General features: G+C 38.9%; 1 protein-coding gene across 1 annotated transcript in view; it reads left to right on the top strand.

Moving 5' to 3' along the window:
* nbeaa (neurobeachin a) overlaps positions 1 to 19,530 on the top strand; it is a 560,854-nt gene that overhangs the window by 128,137 nt on the left and 413,187 nt on the right. The window contains exons 17-21 of the mRNA XM_052025565.1: positions 176 to 268; positions 3,191 to 3,299; positions 7,125 to 7,206; positions 11,213 to 11,336; positions 12,478 to 12,670. Coding sequence (XP_051881525.1) covers positions 176 to 268; positions 3,191 to 3,299; positions 7,125 to 7,206; positions 11,213 to 11,336; positions 12,478 to 12,670 — 601 coding nt within the window. The remainder of the gene's footprint in view (positions 1 to 175; positions 269 to 3,190; positions 3,300 to 7,124; positions 7,207 to 11,212; positions 11,337 to 12,477; positions 12,671 to 19,530) is intronic.

Genomic DNA, 19,530 nt, shown 5'->3' with positions numbered 1-19,530 from the left:
CTGTCTTTGAGATTCATTTTAACAAGTACGCTTGATCTTGGATAAACATTTAAATGTGTTAAAGTTAGATGAAAAATTATCGTGGTTTTGGTATTTTGCCAAAATATATTATGAGAGTCATTACTTCTTTGAATCATTGTAATATTAATTAATTTGATACCCATCTCCCTTTCAGGGTTATTTACAAATTGCTGGCATCCAAAAGTGAAAGCATTCGAGTTCAAGCTCTAAAAGTTCTGGGATACTTCCTCAAGCACCTAGGCCACAAGTAGGTTTAGTGACATTAAACTTAAATGCATTTTTGATTTAGTTAAAGTAATGTCATTCTCTTATTTCCATATTCTTGAGCTGCAGACTTCACTTGGGCTGTTAAAAACATGTGAGCCATTCATCCTCAGTGGGAGTGATTGGGACAAAGTAATGAGCTTTTAAATTATGTTTTAATTTATACTAAGTCTTCATTATTCCTGACTTATTATCCATGTACGAAGTCAGCCGTGTTTTACTGGGAATATGGTTAACATCAGGTGCTCCTCCAGAGTCCTCCCTTCTGATTTCCAGTGAATCCTGTTTGCAAAGAGGTGGATTGCGCTGACAACTAGTGAGTGGCTAGAGCTGGGGATGTTGTTGGGAGCCCCAGGGTCAGAAATGTGGGTAGCTGGGTGTGCGATTTGAATAATAAATTTAAGAGATAGTGATAATGCAGTTAGAAAGGGATATTAAGTCAAAGAGGGTAAGCATGCTGGACTGGAAAAAGGACAGTGATCAGTGAGTTAAGAAAACTGGCCCAAACTAAATTGGCAAAGAAGTTATTAAACAGGTTGACAATTATGCAGACCTCAGGTTCACATTAATATTGGGCTTGCTATTTAATTCTCTATGGAATTCTTTTCTGAACTTCAGAATCTGATATTTCAAAGATTTCTGTCAATATCTACAGACAGTTATTTTTCCACCATTTTTATTTTGGTGGGATTCAAATTTCTGCAGTATTTTTTGCCTTGCTCAGTCCGCAATCTGTGCATCCTTACAATGAGGATGAAACAATAGGAAAAAAAATGGAATCGTCATTTATCCTTCTGATCTTTCAGTCACAGTATCATTATTTGTGACTGGTGTTACATTTTTGCCTATTGCCCAATTATGTCCCATCTCAGTTCTTCTACATTTAGCTGGGAGTTTAAGCACTTTTGTTTCTTATAGGGTGTTGTTTTAATATCTAGACTTTGCAGTCTTCCAATATTTTTCTCAATGGACCAACAGTTGGAGAATAAGATGTTCTTTGCCATGGTCTTTTTATCTCGATACATTAATAATTCAAATGATCTTCTGTGTTTTGCTACTGGCCTGAATTGAAACCAGAACTTCTGATGAAAGCTCATCAACTTAAATTGTTAACTCAATCTTTCTCGCCACAGCAATTGACTGACCAACGTCAACGTTCTTTGTTTTTATTTCAGGTTTCGAACATCTGCAGTTTTTTGTTCACTACATCTTTGTCAATTAAATGAGTTGGAGTTAACAAATTATTGTCCTTTGAAGCTCAATTTGCTTTTGGTCAGTTTCAGATATTACCAGGAACATCACAGACCATGAAATTGCATTTTTGTTTTGGAGTCGAAACAGTGTTGTGGATTACTTTAAGCAGTTTCACCAGGAAGCATTAATATGCAAAAACTTTAATTGCAAGATTCACAGAACAAGTCTCCCTGTGTAACGCCATACTGAAGCTGACATTGTCAGTTCAATGCAGGGTTTCCTGTTGATGTGTTGGAAGAACATATTGCAATGCAAGGAACAATCATCCATTTACTTAGAGGGCAGAGTTCCCATGCTGCGATGATGGTGGAAGAAATGTGGGTGGGAGAATGGTGTTAGTAGATAAGATGTACCTGGAGAGGCTGATGAAGAAGAATGCCTGCAGGAGGCATGTTCTTTCTTCATAGGTACCATGGGAAGCCTCCAGGGCTACCACTTCAGGTGGGGAATAAAATGGTTTCTGTGGATTGAGTAGATAGATTCATGTAGTCAATGGAAAACGTGGTTGATTATTCATTCAGTCACCCACATTTTTATTTATGCCAAGGGTTTTTTTTGCACGTGTAATTATTCACTGTGTTTCAAATAAGGAAATAGTTGATGAAAATACTTCAAAATTATATGACTTGGAATAAATTGGCTGGAAATCAGATTTCACTTATTATGTTAAAGCACTTTAGCATTCAATATTAATGCCAAATCATGTCCCCCATGAAAAAATGGAAGATTTGCCAATATCCACTGTGAAGTGACATTAGGATGAATTGCACTCCGAACTGATCTCTAGAACAATTCCCCATACAATTTAATGCAGCCCACAATACCTTGCTTAGCAGTCACAGAAGGGTGCTAGCTCTTCTAGGCATACTCCCCATCGCAACCACATAATAGCAATGCTAATTATGGCAGCCATGATGCAGAACAGAGGCACTAATTGATTATCATAGTGAGTAAATAATGGAAAAACACTGTTAATTGTAGTATGCTGTGGATGTTTTGAAGAGGTTTTATGCAGCCTGAAATTAGTTGCAAAGCTGCCCAGTTAGATATCTCAATGTCAACAGAATATTCCTTTAAATACTGACAAAAGCAATAAACTAACATGATTGTAAACTAACTTGATTGACTTGAGACTGTTCTACAATGGTTGTAGTTTGGAGCTTTGAGTTCTTATTTATGTTGGTACAGGCAGAAATGGGCATTTTTACAAATGATGACATCATTAGTTGCCCAAATGGCACCGGGAAACGGTCAGACTTGCTGGTTTAGATCGAGCACACAACTTCCTGATCCAATTTCAAGATTTCAACTGGAAACGTTTGTTAGTATATTCTGTATCAAATCAAATTTTGAGAAAAAAATGGGTATTATGCAATGTCTGGCCACCCTGAATTTTCAAAATTACTGATTGTTCCAAGATAGCAAAACTGGAAAACCAATATATGTATTATATTTTGGGGTTTAGGGATAAATTTTATCTTATTGTTTTGTGTAATTGGTGAAAGAGAAACCAGAAATTTTAATTGATTGGCATTGCAAATGGAAACCAATTTCTAATTGTTAGTGTTCCTCTCAGCATGATTGTTTTCCAAAAATGTTCAATTTTTTATTGCTATTTTTGTTATGTCTGATAATAATGTGACTCTTTCAGAAGGAAAGTGGAAATCATGCACACGCACAGTCTGTTCACTTTGCTTGGAGAAAGGCTAATGCTTCACACCAATACTCTGACTATAACAACATACAACACACTGTATGAGGTAAGACATGGAGCAAGAGAGTACTTGAAGTACTCTAACTTGTCAGAGAAGTATGTGTTGTGTACATTATAATTTAAAACTGAATTTATTGCTTTATTATTCCATACAATGCAAACTGTAAATATTCTCACTACTTGAAAATACTTACTGCATTTTTGAATGTATCCTGTGGGAGATGAGATGAAGTTGCTAAGGTCAGTATTTTTTCCCAATATCTTTATCCATATTCATTGTTAAAAAAAATTGTTTATAATAACATGATTATGTCTCCACTGATGTAGAACCTGTCCCTTTTATTTGCTGTGTTTTAGTTATAGTCATAAGTTAAAATATTTGATCCTATTGTATCCAATTCAGTAAAGATCATGTGGACAAAACTTAATGATCCCTGAAGTAGTCCTGTATATCACTTGATTTCGAAATAATTGCAAGATTGGGCAACAAAAATGTTGTAGTATTGTCACTTTTTTTAAATGGACACCTGTCATAAGCTTTTTTAAAGATACAAATACTTTAATCCATTGCTTACGTTAATTACATTAGCATTAGTTAGTTGACATCGGCAAACGATACAGTAAATATGACATCACTTACAAATAGTCAAATAATTATAAGTGATTTTGTATCCTTTTTGGGCATTTACTCTTAGGTTCAAGACTTCAATATTTTTATCAGACTAAAGACTAACAAGTCTCTCGAACCTGATGCACTGCATCCTATGGTTCTCAAGAAACTGCCTGCAGTTGTTTGTGATCTTCCAGAGTTTCATAGATTCTGATAAGGTCCCAGTGGTGGGAAAACTGCAAATGTAACGCCAGTATTTAAGGAAAGAACTTCAAGTCAGTAAGCCTAAAACCTGCCATTGGAAAAACATGACGCCTCTGCCATTGGAAAAATGTTGGCATTCATATTAAGGAAGGAGGAACATGATTTTATGAAACTGAGCTTGCAGATATTTGTGAGTTGTGTGACCGTTGGGGAGGCAGTGGCCATGGTATATTCAGATTTCAAAAGGGCATTCAGTAGCAGCTTACTGCAGAAAATAAGGGCTGATGTTATTGAAGATTATACAATGGCATGGGTTAGTTAATTTACTGAAAGCAGAAAGAAAGATAAACAGGTCATCTTTAGGTCGGCAACCTTATCTCGTGTTACGGGAAGAATGTAATGCCTTCAGTTATTTAGAATCTATGTTCATAATTTAGACAAGGGGAAGAGATTTATTGAAATTTGCTGATGATACAAAGATAGATGGTAAAGTAAGTTGTGAGGAGGGCACAGAGGGATATAAATAAGTTTTGTTTACAGAACATTGAAGAATGGCATATAACATGGTGAAGTGCAATGGTCAGCTTTGGGAGGAAGAACAAAAAAACCAGAATATTATTTAAATGGTGTGAAGCCATTGAATATTGGTGTTTAGATTGATCTCGGTGTCCTCATACGTGAAAAACAAAATTAGCATGCAGGTAGAGCAAGTAATAACGAAGCAAGATGGAATATTGGCATCTATTGTAAAGGGCACGGAATATAAGGGTAAGGATGTCTTGCTACCCTTGCAACAGTATCTTTGTAATGGCAGTCAGATCATACTATTTGTTTCTATTTGTGGCCGTCAAATCATTTACCTTGTTATACATTCTGCATGCGTTCAGATAAAAAGCCTTTAAGTATGTCTTTGTACCACTTTTGTCTATTCTGACCATATTTCCAGGTATACATAATGTTGTTGAGACCAATACCAGAATGCTGTGCACAGCTTTTGTCTTCTTACTTAATCTGAAAATAACCCATTTTTCTGATCCTCTTTTCTGTTAGTCGGCCAATACTCTGTCCTTGCTAATATATTACTCTCACTTCTTGGAGCTCTTATACAGTAACTTTTATGTGGAATTGTATTAAATGCTTTTTAGAAATTCAAATATACTACATCTTCAGGTTTCTCTTAATTCTCATTGTCATTTACATCCTCAAACAGCTCTAATAAATTTGCAAACACTATCTTTTTCCAAAAACACATTGACTATTATGATTTTCTAAATGTTACTTTTTCCTTAATAATGCATTTTAGCATTTTCCCCAACAATAGATGATAGGCAAACTGGCATATAGATTTTGCTTTCTGTCTTCCCCTCATGGAAATTTGGAAGATCGCAGCTAATGCATTCATCATCATTTCGGCCACTTTTAAGAACCTCATATGCAGTCCAATTTGATGGTTTCAATCTATCTGACAATTAAAATCAACAATACCTTCCTTGAAAGTCTCAATTTCTTTGTTGAATAATACTTTGATCTGCAGTATTGCTATTGCTAGGGGGCTAGTTGGTTGCTCTGTCTTGTGACTTTTTCACCTTTTGATTTTCCTCCACCCAAACTGATGCTACATCTTCATCTGCTAAGCTGAAGTTACTTCTCATGACTGTACTGATCTTGTGCTTTATTAACAGAGCAATCTCATTTCCTTCTCCTTATCATTCTACCCTGAAATAGTCTGCAAGGGTCACAAGTATATTTGCAACCATGTCTCTGTAATGCCTATGAGATCATACCTATTAGTTTTTATTTGTGCAATCAAATCATTTATCTTATTACAAATTCTGTATGTGTTCAGATAAAGAACCTTTAAAATGCCTTTTACCATTTTTCCCAATTCTGACCTTATTTCTAGCTGTACGCTTATGTTTGTATGTTTTGTCCCTCCTTTCACTCTCTTTACACAGTTTGCCACGTTCTTTAACTTTCTATGTCACCTAAACCCACCCTCTTTCTACCTCTCGCCTCTCCCTGGTATTTAGTTTGAAGCCTTAGGTATTCAATTTGTTAAGATACTGGTCTCAGCACAATTCAAGTGAAGCCTGTCCTAGTCCTCTTTACCCAATACTGGTGCCAGAGCACCTGAAGTGAAACCCATTTCTCCTCTACCTCATGGTCTCCATCACGTCCAACTTGCTAAAACCACAGTACATTCCCCACTCTATTATCTGTGTTAATTAGTAATTAAGTTCACAAATCAACAATATACACATTTTAGTTAAACTTTTGCTTAGCTAATAAACTAGTTTTAAGATGCCAATTTTAGTTACACTCTTTGTTCTGGCTTGTCATTTTGAGTTCCCCTAATAAGGCACAGGAAACAAATGATATCACAATTTTTTTTAATTTCCTGTTTATCATACTCCTGAATTGGGTTGTTGGTGTTGATGCTTTATATTAATTAAGTTCATATTTAAAAAAAATAAATGGCCATTTTTAGTGCTGAACAAGTGGGCAAATACGCAAGTCCATTTTCCCACAATTAATTGATTGCGGTCCTTCTGATACACTTTGCAATAGCACACCCTGTGGAAGGTCAGAGTTTTTCTGACAGCAAGTAAGTGAAAAATCAAAAAAAAACTGCAGATGCTGGAAATCTAAAATAAAAATAAAAAATGTTGAAAATATTCAGTAGGGCAGGCCTCATCTGTGGGAAGAGAAACAAAGTTAACATTTCAGGTTGAAGACCTTTCCAGAGGGTTTGAAGAAGGGTCTTTGACCTGAAACATTAACTGTTGCTCTTCTCACACATGTGGTCTGACCTGCTGAGTATTTCCAGCATTTTCTGTTTTTATTTCTGACAGCACCCTTAACTGCACATTAAGGTTGATTAAGGTGCTGCTATCAAATTTGTTCAGAATATAATGGTGAGTGCTAATATCCTCACTATTATTCTCTTAGATTTCAGAACACCTTTACTAAAATGTTAGATCCTTGGATATTGTATAAAGTCTTACTCAATTCTGTGAAGGAGTAAGCTCCATATCTTTCAATTTTGTTTTTATATAGATTTTAACAGAACAAGTGTGCACTCAAGTTGTTCACAAGCCTCATCTGGAACCAGACTCAGCAGTAAAAATTCAAAATCCAAGTAAGTCTGCATATTTCTTTTCATCAGTGGTTTCAATCTGTTGGAGGTATCCCTTGTCCAGCTGTGAAGCAGCATTGACAGAGACTTGGAAGGGAGCTAGGAAATTGGTTAAAATGGAAAACTTCTAAGGTAGTAATATCTCCTCATGCAAGATGTGGGAGATCAGGAAGAAGTCAAGTGTCCCTGACGACTATGTTTGTAGGAAGTATATCTGGCTGCAGTTCCTCTCAGACTGCATGGATCAGTTGGAGTGGCATTTAGACTCACTGGGGAGCATACCGGAAGCAGGAAGTGACGTAGGTAGGAGCTTCAGGGATGTGGTCACACCAAAGGTGTAGTCAGATACATGGCTGACTGCTGGGAGGGGCAGGCAGGTTGTGCAGGAGACTATTGGCTATTCCCCTTCCAAAGTTTACTGCTTTGGATATTGTTGGGGAGCTATGGTCTCTCAGGAACGCAACGGCAGCAGCTAGATCAGTGATACCACAACTGGCTCTGTTGTACAGCAGGGAGGGTTAAAGTGTAAGCAAGAGATAGTGATAGGGGACTGTATTGTCAAGGGCACAGAGAAACTTTACTGTGGCCGTGACTGAGAATCCAGCTTGTGTGTTGCCTATTTGGTGCCAGGGTCAAGGCTGTCTCTGAAAGGCGAGGATGAATGGCCAGAGGCCGTGATCCATATTGATACTAACAGCATCGGCAGGAAGAGGGATGAGGTCCTATAAAGGGAATTTAGGGAGTTAGTAGAAAGTGACAAATCAGAACCTCTAGGGTTGTAATCTTGTTATTATACCCTGTGCCAAGTGCTAGCAAGGCAAGAAATAAGAAGATAGTATGGTTGAATGTGTGGCTAAAGAGCCGGTGTAGGAGAGAGAGCTTCAGATACCTGAATCATTGGGCTCACTTTCAGGGCAGGTGAGACCTGTATAAGAAGGATGAGTTGCACCTAAACTGGAGGAGCAGGTAGGTTCCTTGCAGGGAGGTTTGCTAGTGCTGCTTGGAAGATTTAAACTAGTGTGGTAAGGGAATGGGGTGGTGATGCGGTTGGGAGCCAGCAGTAGGTCAGCAGATGGGAGCAATTGAAGAGAGAGTTAGAGGTGACTTAACATGTCTGTTTCTCTATCTCCCACTAGCTATTTGGAGACTTTTAATATAATCCCACCATAGTGACTGTACGTTTCTTATATAAGTAAGTCTGATGGGAAGAATAGGCAGGGCCAGGTTAATGAACATGGAGGGACTGACAATCTGAAGTGTACTTATTTCAATGTAAGCAGATGAGTTTAGAGTCTATCTTGGTACATGGAACAATGGTGTTGTAGCCATTACAGAAACGTGATTGAGAGAAGGGTAGGACTTGCAGCTCAATGTTCCAGGGTTTAGATGTTTCAGATGTCATAGAGAGGGTGTATAAGAGGTGGGGGAGTTTCACTACTGCTTAGGGAGAATGTTTCAACTGCTCTCAGAGAGGACGACTTTGAGGGCTCATCCAGTGATGCCATATGGGTAGACCTCAGGAATAAGAAAGGTACAGTCACTACGGTGGGATTATATTAAAAGTCTCCAAATAGCTAGTGGGAGATAGAGAAACAGACATGTAGGCAGAGCATGGAAAGATGTGAAAACAACAAGGTTGTTGTAGAGAGTGATTTTAACTTCCCCCATATTGACTGGGACTCCCTTAATGCAAGAGGTGTAGATGGGGCAGAATATGTTAGGTTCATCCAGGAGGATTTCTTGAAACAATATGTAGGTGGTCCAACCAGAGAGGGGGCTGTATTGGATCTTATTACTGGAAATGAGCCTGGCCAGGTGACCAAAGTATAAGTGGGGGAACATTTTGTGAACAATGTTAATAATCCATAAATTTTAAGATATTTATGAATAAGGTCCTTGGGTGAAAGTGCTAAATTGGTGGAAGGCTAATTACAACTGTATTGGGCAGGAACTGAGGAAATTAGGTTGAAAGTGGCTGTCTGGGAGTAAATCCACATCTGATGTATGGGAGTCTTTTGAAGGCCAGTTGGTTAGAGTTCAGGGCTGGCATGTTCTTGTGAGATTGAAAGATAAGGATGGCAAGGTTCAGGAACTTCAGATGACATATACTCAAAAAGAAAAACAGGATATGTAAGGTTTAGGAAGCAGATATTGGACAAGGCCCTTGAGGAATATAAAGGAAGTGAGAAAGAACATAAACAGGGAATTAGGAAGGCTAAAGTGGGCCGTGAAATGTCCTTGGCAAGGAGGATTAAGGGAATCCCAAGGCATTTTATATGTATATTAGAAGCAACAGGGTAGCTAGGGAAAGGGTAGGTCCACTCAAGAACAAAGGAGGGAATTTATGCCTGAAGCCAGAGGAAGTGGGCAAGGTCCAAAATGGGTACTTCACATTGGTATTCATCAAAGAAAAGGACATGAATGATGGTAAGATCAGACTCTTGGATATGTTGATATTAAGAAGGAGGAGGTGTTGGTTGTCTGGAGAAATGTTAAGATGGATAAGTCCCCAGATCCTGATGGAATCTATCCCAGGATGCTGAGGGTGGTAAGGGAGGAGGTTGCTGGGGCCTTGACAGAGATTTTTGTATCCTGTTTAGCCACAGGTGAGGTTTCAGAAGATGGGAGAATTGCCTGTGTTGTTCCTTTGTTTAAGAAGGGCAGTAGGGGTAATCCAGGAAATTATAGGCTGATGGAGCCTTACGTCAGTGGTCGGGAAATTATTGGAGAAGATTCTTAGGGACCAGATTTACTCGCATTTGGAAAAACATGGACTTACTAGGGATAGTCAGTTTGGCTTTGTGTGGGGAAGGTCCTGTCTCACAGATTTGATCGAATTTTTTGAGAAAGTGACGAAGATGATTGGTGAGGGTAGGACAGCGGATGTGTCTACATGGATTTTATAAAGCAGTTGACCAAGTGCCTCATGGTAGACTGGTCCAGAAGATTAAGTCGCATGGAATCCATAGTAAGTTGTTAAGTTGGATACAAAATTGCCGTGGTCATAGGTGACAGAGAACAGTGATGGGAGTGTTTTTCTGAGAAAGGCCTATGATTATGATCAGTAGTGCTCTGCAAGGATCTGTGTTGGGAACTCATTTGTTTGTTATATATTGTATATAAATGATTTGGATGAAATTATAGCAAGTTTGATTATTAAGGCTGCAGATGACATGGAAATTTGTAGGGTTATGGTTAGTGAGGAAAGTTGTAAAAGAATACAGGATATAGATCAATTGGAAATTTGGGCGAGACATGACAGGTGGAGTTTAATCGGGGCAAGTGTGAGGTGTTGCATTTTGGGAGGTCACATGCAAGAGAAAATTATACAACAAGTGGCAGGATGTACAGGGAGATTTTGGAGTGCAAGTCCATAGCTCCCTGAGAGTGGCAACACAAGAGGATGGGGTGGTTAAGGTGTACGACATGTTTGCCTTCATCAGTAAGGGGCATTAAGTATAAAATTTGGGAAGTCATGTTGCATCTGTATAAAACTTTGGCTAGGTCACATTTGGAGTGTGTTGTGCAGTTCTGGTCACCACGCTCTGAGAAGGATGTGGATTCTTTGGGGAGGGTGCAGAAGAAGTTCACCAGGATGTTGCCTGGATTGGAGGTCCCAGTGAAATTGTGAAATGTTTTCCTCAGCTGCAGCAAATTCATGGCAGCAAAACTGGTGTCATTTCTAAACTCTGTCACTTCTTCCATTCCTGCTGCTCTGCAGTATTGTTACCTGTTAATTGGTAGCACACTTCTAGTAGTGTTGCAGAATGTCTTTAAGTGATAATTGCCTCTATTAGTGAGCTTCCCAAAGAATGCTTTTCTCACAATGACTCACTGATCCATTTTAAAATAGGTTCAACAGCTTTAGTATAGTATAGGACATGCTGATTCTTTCTATGCACAGATATTCTGCCCATAGCTTGCCCATTTCAAACTGATGTGCAAATTACCTCTTGTTTATTGATATATATACAATTTTATCTCAAACTTCTGATGTCTTTTTTTTTAGTGATTCTCAAGGTAGTCGCTACTTTGTTGAAAAATTCGACACCAAGCAATGAACTGATGGAAGTTAGGCGACTGTTTTTATCAGATATGATAAAACTGTTTAGTAATAGCCGGGAAAATAGAAGGTATGTTGACAAAGCTGACGTAATTTCTGATTTATGAATGCATCTTTATTTCAATACATGATTTCACATTTTCTTGGTCATCTACATGCACATGTAACCATTTTTTTGTGGGCACTAGGTAACAACATGGAATGTTTGTGTTAAATAGTTTGTTTTTGTATCATAACATGATGTGTTTGTATATATCAGTAACACTGAATAGAAATAAAACTTTGAAGGGCATACAAAATGTAATTTCTAGGAAACATTGATTCCAATGTTATGATATTTTGGTTACAAGTTGTGATTCTAGTCTGTGAGGTAAAATAATTCTTCACAATCTTGGACTGAATCCTGTCCAGCCCAGGATCTTCCTTTCTTCTCTCTGCCAAATCAAATAACTCTGAATGAACTTGTGAATTGTTGAACCTTAAATCATTTTGTTGTATTAAAAAAATTCCCTCTTATTTTTGTCCATAATGCGAAGACTCCTATAATCTCCTTCTCTGTTCTTCCATGCATTATTTCCTGCTCCCTTAGCCTTTCAAGTTGTTTCTCTCAGCACTTTTCCAGCCCTGATCACTATGCCCTTTCTGCCGTAACATTTGTAACAGTTCACATTGTAGAATTTATGATATATTTCCTGTTTGTACAGAAAACAGTGGCTGTTTTCTGGAACACACCATATGTTATGAACTATATTTTTCCTGATTTATTCCTGAATGTATTTCACCTCTGGCCACTCCATTTTGGAAAAATCCAAACTTCAGCCATCTTATCATATTGTCTTAGAGAAATCTTTATAAATCGCTTGGTCAGGGCCAATCACAAAAATCAATACCCATATTTATATTTTCACAGTAAGTTACTTTATAATGTTTCTGTTCATTATTTCAATCTTACAGACGGTTCAACAATATTAAGTTAAAGTTATGCAAGACAATTTTTTCCAGTTGTTTATTAAAACTGAAACCTAGCTGAGGTAGTACCTGTGAAAGATTTGTTTACTGACCACATATGTTAAATCTCATAGGTAAAATTAGTATATTTGACAACTTAATTGCTTGTGTGAGCTAAACATGTTGATGATTGTAGGAATGTTACATTAGTCCATTTATTTTGATGGTAATTTATTCAATATGTGCCCATTTTGTTTTTTCAGATGCCTCTTGCAGTGTTCAGTCTGGCAAGACTGGATGTTCTCTCTTGGATATATTAATCCAAAGTGCTCAGATGAACAGAAAATTACAGAGATGGTGTACAACATTTTCCGTATTCTTCTATACCATGCAATTAAATATGAGTGGGGAGGTTGGCGTGTTTGGGTCGATACACTCTCAATAGCACATTCCAAGGTAGGGTTAGTTCACTAGTAGATTTTACTTCAATAATTATTAAGTGATTGTAAATAAATAAAAACAATATTTATATTCTTCTATAAAGTGCAGTTCATTGTCATCATCATCAGCTAAAAATTATAAGTTGTAGAACAGCTGTCTCTCATCACCTTGGCTATTTCCTGACTAATGTGTTCATTAAAATGGGAATCAGCTTTCTTGTTAGTAACCTTTTTCACTTTAACCTAATTTGTATTCGTTAGGCTGAAAGTGTTGGCTGAGAGCAACCTGGAGCCCATTGCCAAAGCTCTATATGGTGCTAGGGCTTTGATCATGTGGACAGGTCAGAAGAAAATTCCACCGACAAAACTGCCTTTACAAAAGTCCTCACAAAATAAATAGCCAAATAGCCAAGCCCTTCCCCCAGCCTATTTGTCAAATTTTTGAAGCTTTTGGAATGCTTCTGAATGTCAGAGGCATTCAGGAGTATTCAAAAATTATTAAAAATAAAGCAACTAAATTGTTTTAATTAACAAATTAAAAATACCTAGAATTGTTTTAAATAATTAAACACAATATTGCAAACATAAATAATTAAAGCAAAAAACTTATACCATTCTTTCTTTTCTTTGTTGCAGCTGTAAAATCTAGACCTGGTATTGGGAAACGAGCCTGGCTTTGAGATTGGGGTTTCAGTGGGAGAGCATTTTGGGAACAGTGATCACACATGTTAAGATGGTTATAAATAAAGATAAGTTGTACCTCGGGGGAAAGTGCTAATTTGGGGGAAGGCAATTTACAACATTATTAAGCAGAAGCTAGGGACAATATATTGAGAACTGTTATTGGGCAAGTCCACATCTAGCATGTGGGATTTGTTTAAAGACCAGCTGATCGGAATTCAAGACCGGCATATTCCCAGTAAGGAAGAAAGACAAGGTTTGAGAACCTTGGATGACAAGAGATGCTGTAAATTTAGTCAAAAAGGAAAAAGAAGCATATGTTTTTAGGAGGGTGAACAGACTTCAAGGAATATAAAGAAAGCAGGAAAGAACTCAAGCTGGGAATTAGGAGGGCCAAAAAGGGCCATGAAATGTCCTTGGTGAGTAGAATTAAGGAAGATTCAAAGGCATTTTAAACATACATTGAAAACAAGAGGGTATCAAGGGAGACGGTAGGACCACTCAGGGATAAAGGAGGAAATTATGCCTAGAGCCAGAGGATGTAGATGAGGTACTAAACAAGTACTTCAAATCAATATTCACCAAGGAGAAGGACATGGAGGATTTTGAGATCATTATGCTAATAATCTAGAGTATGTTGATATCAAGAAGGCGGTGGTGTTGGATGTACTGAAGAGCATTAAGGTGGATAGGTCCCCAGGACCTGATGGGATCTATCCCAGATTATTGAGAGAGGCAAGAAACGAGATTGCTGGGGCCTTGACAAAGATCTTGGCATCCTCTCTAGCTGCAGGTGAGGTCCCAGAGGAGTGGAGAGCAGCCAGTGTTGTTCCTTTGATTAAGGAGCGCAACTGGGATAATGTAGGAAATTATAGGCCACTGAGTCTTACATCACTGGAAAGGATTTGTTAGGGATAGGATTTATTCACGTTTGGAAAATCATGGGCTTATTAGGGATAGTCAGTATGGTTTTGTGTGGGCCAGATCATATCTTACAAACCTGATTGAGATTTTTGAGGAGATAACGAAGATGATTGATGAGAGTAGGGCAGTGGATGTTGTCTATGTGGACTTCAATAAGGCATTTGACGAAGTGCCTCATAGCAGGCTGATTCAGAAGATTAAAATGCATGAGATCCATGGAGACTTGGTAGATTGGATTCAAAATTGGTTTGACCATTGAAGACAGAGGGTAGTGGTCAAGGGGTATTATTCTGACTGGGGCTCTATGATTAGTGATGCTCCACAGGGATCATCGCTGGGATCTCTGTTCATTGTGGTATATATAACTGACTTGGAAGAAAATGTAGATGGGCTGATTAGTAAGTTTGATGGATGACACAAAAATTGGTGGAATTGTAGACAGTGAAGTTGTCAAGGGATACAGCAGAATGTAGATCAGTTGCAGATTTGGGTGGAGAAATGGACTTTAATTTGGGCAAGTGTGAGATGTTGCACTTTAGGAGGTCAAATGTAAGGAGAAAGTATACAGTAAATGGCAGGACCATTAGGAGCACTGATGTACAGAGTGATCTTGGTGTCTAAGTCCATAGTTCCCTGAAAGTAGCAAGGCAAGTAAATAGGGTGGTAAAGAAATCATATGGCATGCTTGCCTTTACTGATCGGGCATTGAATACATCAGTCAAGAAGTCATGCTGCAGCTGTATAAAACTTTGGTTAGGCTGCATTTGGAGTATCATGTGCCGTTCTGGTCACTGCACTATCGGAAGGATGTGGAGGCTTTGGAGAGGGTGCAGAAGAGGTTTACCAGGATGCTGCCTGGATTAGAGAGTATCAGCTAAAAGGAGAGGTTGGATAAATTCGGATTTTTTTCCCTGGGGCATCAAATGGGCAGATTGATAGACGTTTATAAAATTATGAGACGTGTGTATTGGGTAGATCGTCAGAGTCTTTTTCCCAGGGTAGAAATGTCAAATACTAGAGGATATAGCTTTAAGGTGAGAGAGGGAAAGTTTAAAGGAGATATGTGGGGTGTAAGTCTTTTACACAGAGAGTGGTAGGTGTCTGGAGCACGTTGCCAGGGGTGATGGTGGAAACAGACACGATAGTGGCATTTAAGAGGCATTTGGCCATCACGTGAATATGTAGGCAATGGAGGGATATGGATAATGTGCGGGCAGATACATTTAGTTTAATTTGGCATCATGGTCAGCACAGATATTGTGGGCTGAAGGGCCTGTTCTTGTGCTGTACTGTTCTATATTCTACGATTCGTGACCTTTCTTGAGAAAAATACTGCAATATTAGATTGGGACTCATTAATTATACTGGAAATGTTACAAATGTGATACAGGATGATTTATTCACTCTTTGACATGCTTTAGTGACATTTTCCTCACCTACAGTATCAGTCCAGATGCAATGGTATGTCATTGATGCAACATCTATGGGGTGTTACATAAAGATCTATATTGATTGAATTTTAACATCCACTGCATGCTTGGAATTAGTAAATACGTGGCTAATTCTTCTCTAGAATTGTACAGCAGGTGAGGCAAGAATTTAGAAAGTTTTTAAACTCTTACTGCAACAAACAATGGCAAATTGCGAATTAAGGAATGCAGTATGAGTTAATCGTATCAGGACTGGAATGCTCATTAATTGGAATCTCAGTGCATAGGGATTGTGGCTGTTTATTTGAAGATTTGTGGGATGTGAAGGAAGATACCAATACCTGTTCCAGCCATAATCAACTTTTTTACTTACTAAAATGGCAAAATTCAATGTTATTTTATAAACAGCTGCTAATAATGTAACTTGCTCTTTCTGTGTGAGAAACAAGTGTAATCTTTTCTGTAAGCTTATTTTATTATTGTCTCTTAATTATCAGAAATCGGGGCTTTGAAACTATTCTGCAGTTACAGAAACTGATTTTAAGTAATGCTTCACCTTCAGGAAAGTTTCAATGTACTATGGAATGTTGTACACATGAACAAGATTTCTTGTAGATACTGATGACAGTTGCTACTGTTCTAACTAATTAGAGGTTTACTGCACCATTGTACTTTAAGCTATGCTATTAAATTTTTTTTTAAGTTTATTTACAGCATGATAACAGGCCTTCCTGCCCAACGAGTCTGCGCCGCCCATTTTAAACCCAAATTAACCTACCCGTATGTCTTTGTAATGTGGGAGGAAACCGGAGCACCCGGAGGAAACCCACACAGACACGGGAGAACATACAAACTCCTTACAGACAGTGTGGGGAATCGATCCCCGATTGCTGGCACTGTAATAGCGTCGCGCTAACCGCTATGCTACCGTGCGGTTAATTCAGAAGAAAATATTTTGAAATCAGACTTATCATATTAATTACCTTGCATAAGAAATCCAGTGTGTATGAATATTTAGTTTTGTATCAGTTGTGGTACATCTTAGTGATTTATAATTTGACACAGCAATTGATGACGTGTAGTTAATTTTTACGGAAGAACATAAAATTAAATTTAAATGAAATTAAATTTTATTTACAGCGTGGTAACAGGCCCTTCCGGCCCAACGAGTCCACGCTGCCCATTTTAAACCCATATTAACCTACCCGTACGTCTTTGGAATGTGGGAGGAAACCGGAGCACCCGGAGGAAACCCACGCAGACACGGGAGAACGTACAAACTCCTTACAGACAGCGACGGGAATCAAACCCCAATCGCTGGTGCTGTAATCACAAGATCACAAGACAAGGGAGCAGAAGCAGGCCATTCGGCCCATCGAGTCTCCTCCAAGGAAAGGGAAATAGAAATGAGAAATAGGGAATGGGGGAAGAAGAAGAAGAAGAAAAAAAAACCTATTCTAATCCCAATTACCGGCCTTATTCCCATATCCCTTGATATCCTGACTATTTAGATATCTATCTATCTATCTCCTTGAACACCCCCACTGATCTGGCTTCCACTGCTGTACGTGGCAAGAAGTTCCACAAATTCACCACCCTCTGGCTAAAGAAATTTTTCCTCATCTCTGTTTTGAAACTGTACCCTCTAATTCTAAGATTGTGCCCTCTGGTCCTGGACTCACCCACCAAGGGAAACAGCCTAGCCACATTTACTCTGTCCTTTCCTATCAATATTTTAAATGTGGCTATGAGGTCCCCTCTCATTCTTCTGTACTCCAGCGAGTACAGTCCAAGAGCCGACAAACGCTCCTCATACTTAAGCCCTTTCATTTATGGAATCATCCTCGTAAATCTCCTCTGAACCCTCTCCAACGTCAACACATCCTTCCTAAGATGTGGCGCCCAAAACGGCGCACAATATTCCAAATGAGGCCTCACTAGTGCCCCGTAGAGCCTCATTAACACTTCCTTACTTTTATACACTATACCTCTCGAAATGAATGCCAACATAGCATTCGCTTTCTTTACCACCGATCCGACCTGGTGGTTAACCTTTAAGGTATTCTGCACGAGTACCCCCAAGTCCCTTTGTACTTCCGTGCTTTGGATTTTCTCTCCTCCTAGATAATAATCTGCCCGCTTATTTCTGCTTCCAAAGTGTACAACTGCACATTTCCCTACATTGAATCTCATCTGCCACTTCCTTGCCTATTCTCCTAAACTGTCTAGGTCCCTCTGCAACCTTCCTATCTCTTCAATACTCCCTACTCCTCCCCCTATCTTGGTGTCATCCGCAAACTTAGCCACGAAACTATTTATTTCATCATCCAAATCGTTAATGTACAAGGTAAAAAGGAGCGGTCCCAACACCGACCCCTGCGGCACACCACTAGTAACCGGTAACCAACCAGAATGAGATCCTTTTATTTACACTCTTTGCTTCCTGTCAACCAGCCAATGCTCCACCCATTCTGTTATCCTACCCGTAATTCCATGACCTCTCATCTTATTAATCAGTCTCTTGTGAGGCACCTTATCAAAGGCCTTTTGAAAGTCTAAATACACAACATCTACCGCCTCTCCCTTATCCACTTTGCCTGTGATTTCTTCAAAAAACTCCAATAGGTTGGTCAGGCAGGATCTTCCCTTCACAAAACCATGTTGGCTAGGACCTATCCTGCCCTGCGCCTCTAGGTATTCCGTAACCCCGTCTTTGAGGATAGATTCCAATAACTTTCCCACCACTGACGTCAGACTAATAGGTCTGTAATTTCCTTTATGCTGCCTCCCTCCTTTCTTATACAACGGAACTACATTTGCGACCCTCCAGTCCTCCGGAACCACGCCTGAATCTATCGATTTCTGGAAAATAATCGCCAATGCCTCCGCTATCTCTAAAGCCACCTCCTTCAGAACCCGGGGATGCACCTCATCCGGTCCGGGAGACTTATCAGTCTTTAGTCCATTTAGTTTTCCTAGCACCTTCTCCCTAGTAATCTTAACTGAACTCAATTCCATTTCGTGAGACTCCTGACTAACCGGCACATTGCTGATGTCCTCCACGGTGAAGACCGATGCAAAATATTCATTCAATTCCTCTGCCATCTCTCTATCATCCATTATAATAGCTCCTGCACCGTTATCAATTGGTCCTATATCAACCAGTGTCTCTCTTTTACACCTTATGTATTTAAAAAAACTCTTAGTATCCTTTCGAATGTTATCCGCCAACTTCCTTTATAATTCCTCTTTTCTTTCCTAATGACCTTCTTAGTTTCTCTCTGCAGGTTTTTAAAAGCTTCCCAGTCCTCTGTTTTGCCACTAATTTTTGCTTCTTTGTACGCCGCCCCTTTTGCTTTTATTTTAGCCTTCACCTCTCTCGTTATCCACATTTGTGCCTTTTTTCCATTAAAAACCTTTTTTCTTGGAATATATCTATCCTGCAATTTCCTTATTTCCTGTAGAAATTCCTTCCATTTCTCCTCTGCCGTCCCTCCAGCCAGCTTACTCTTCCAATCAATTTGGGCCAACTCCTCTCTCATACCATTGTAATTTCCTTTGTTCCACTGAAATATCGATACACCAGTTACCAGTTTCTCCTTCTCAAACTTGAAACTGAACTCAATCATATTGTGATCACTGGTTCCCAGTGCTTCCTTTACCTTTAGTTCCCTAATCACCTCCGGTTCATTACACAGCACCCAATCCAAAACAGCCGATCCCCTGGTGGGCTCTTCAACAAGTTGCTCTAGAAAAACGTCCCTTAGACATTCCACAAACTCCCTCTCCTGAGTACTACTGCCATTCTGGATTTCCCAGTCCACCTTCATGTTAAAATCCC

This window comes from Pristis pectinata, chromosome 11 (assembly GCF_009764475.1).
Source record: "Pristis pectinata isolate sPriPec2 chromosome 11, sPriPec2.1.pri, whole genome shotgun sequence".
NCBI classification, from domain to species: domain Eukaryota; kingdom Metazoa; phylum Chordata; class Chondrichthyes; order Rhinopristiformes; family Pristidae; genus Pristis; species Pristis pectinata.
Note: the sequence above shows the minus strand (reverse complement) of the source record. Positions and strands in the feature narration are given on the sequence as shown.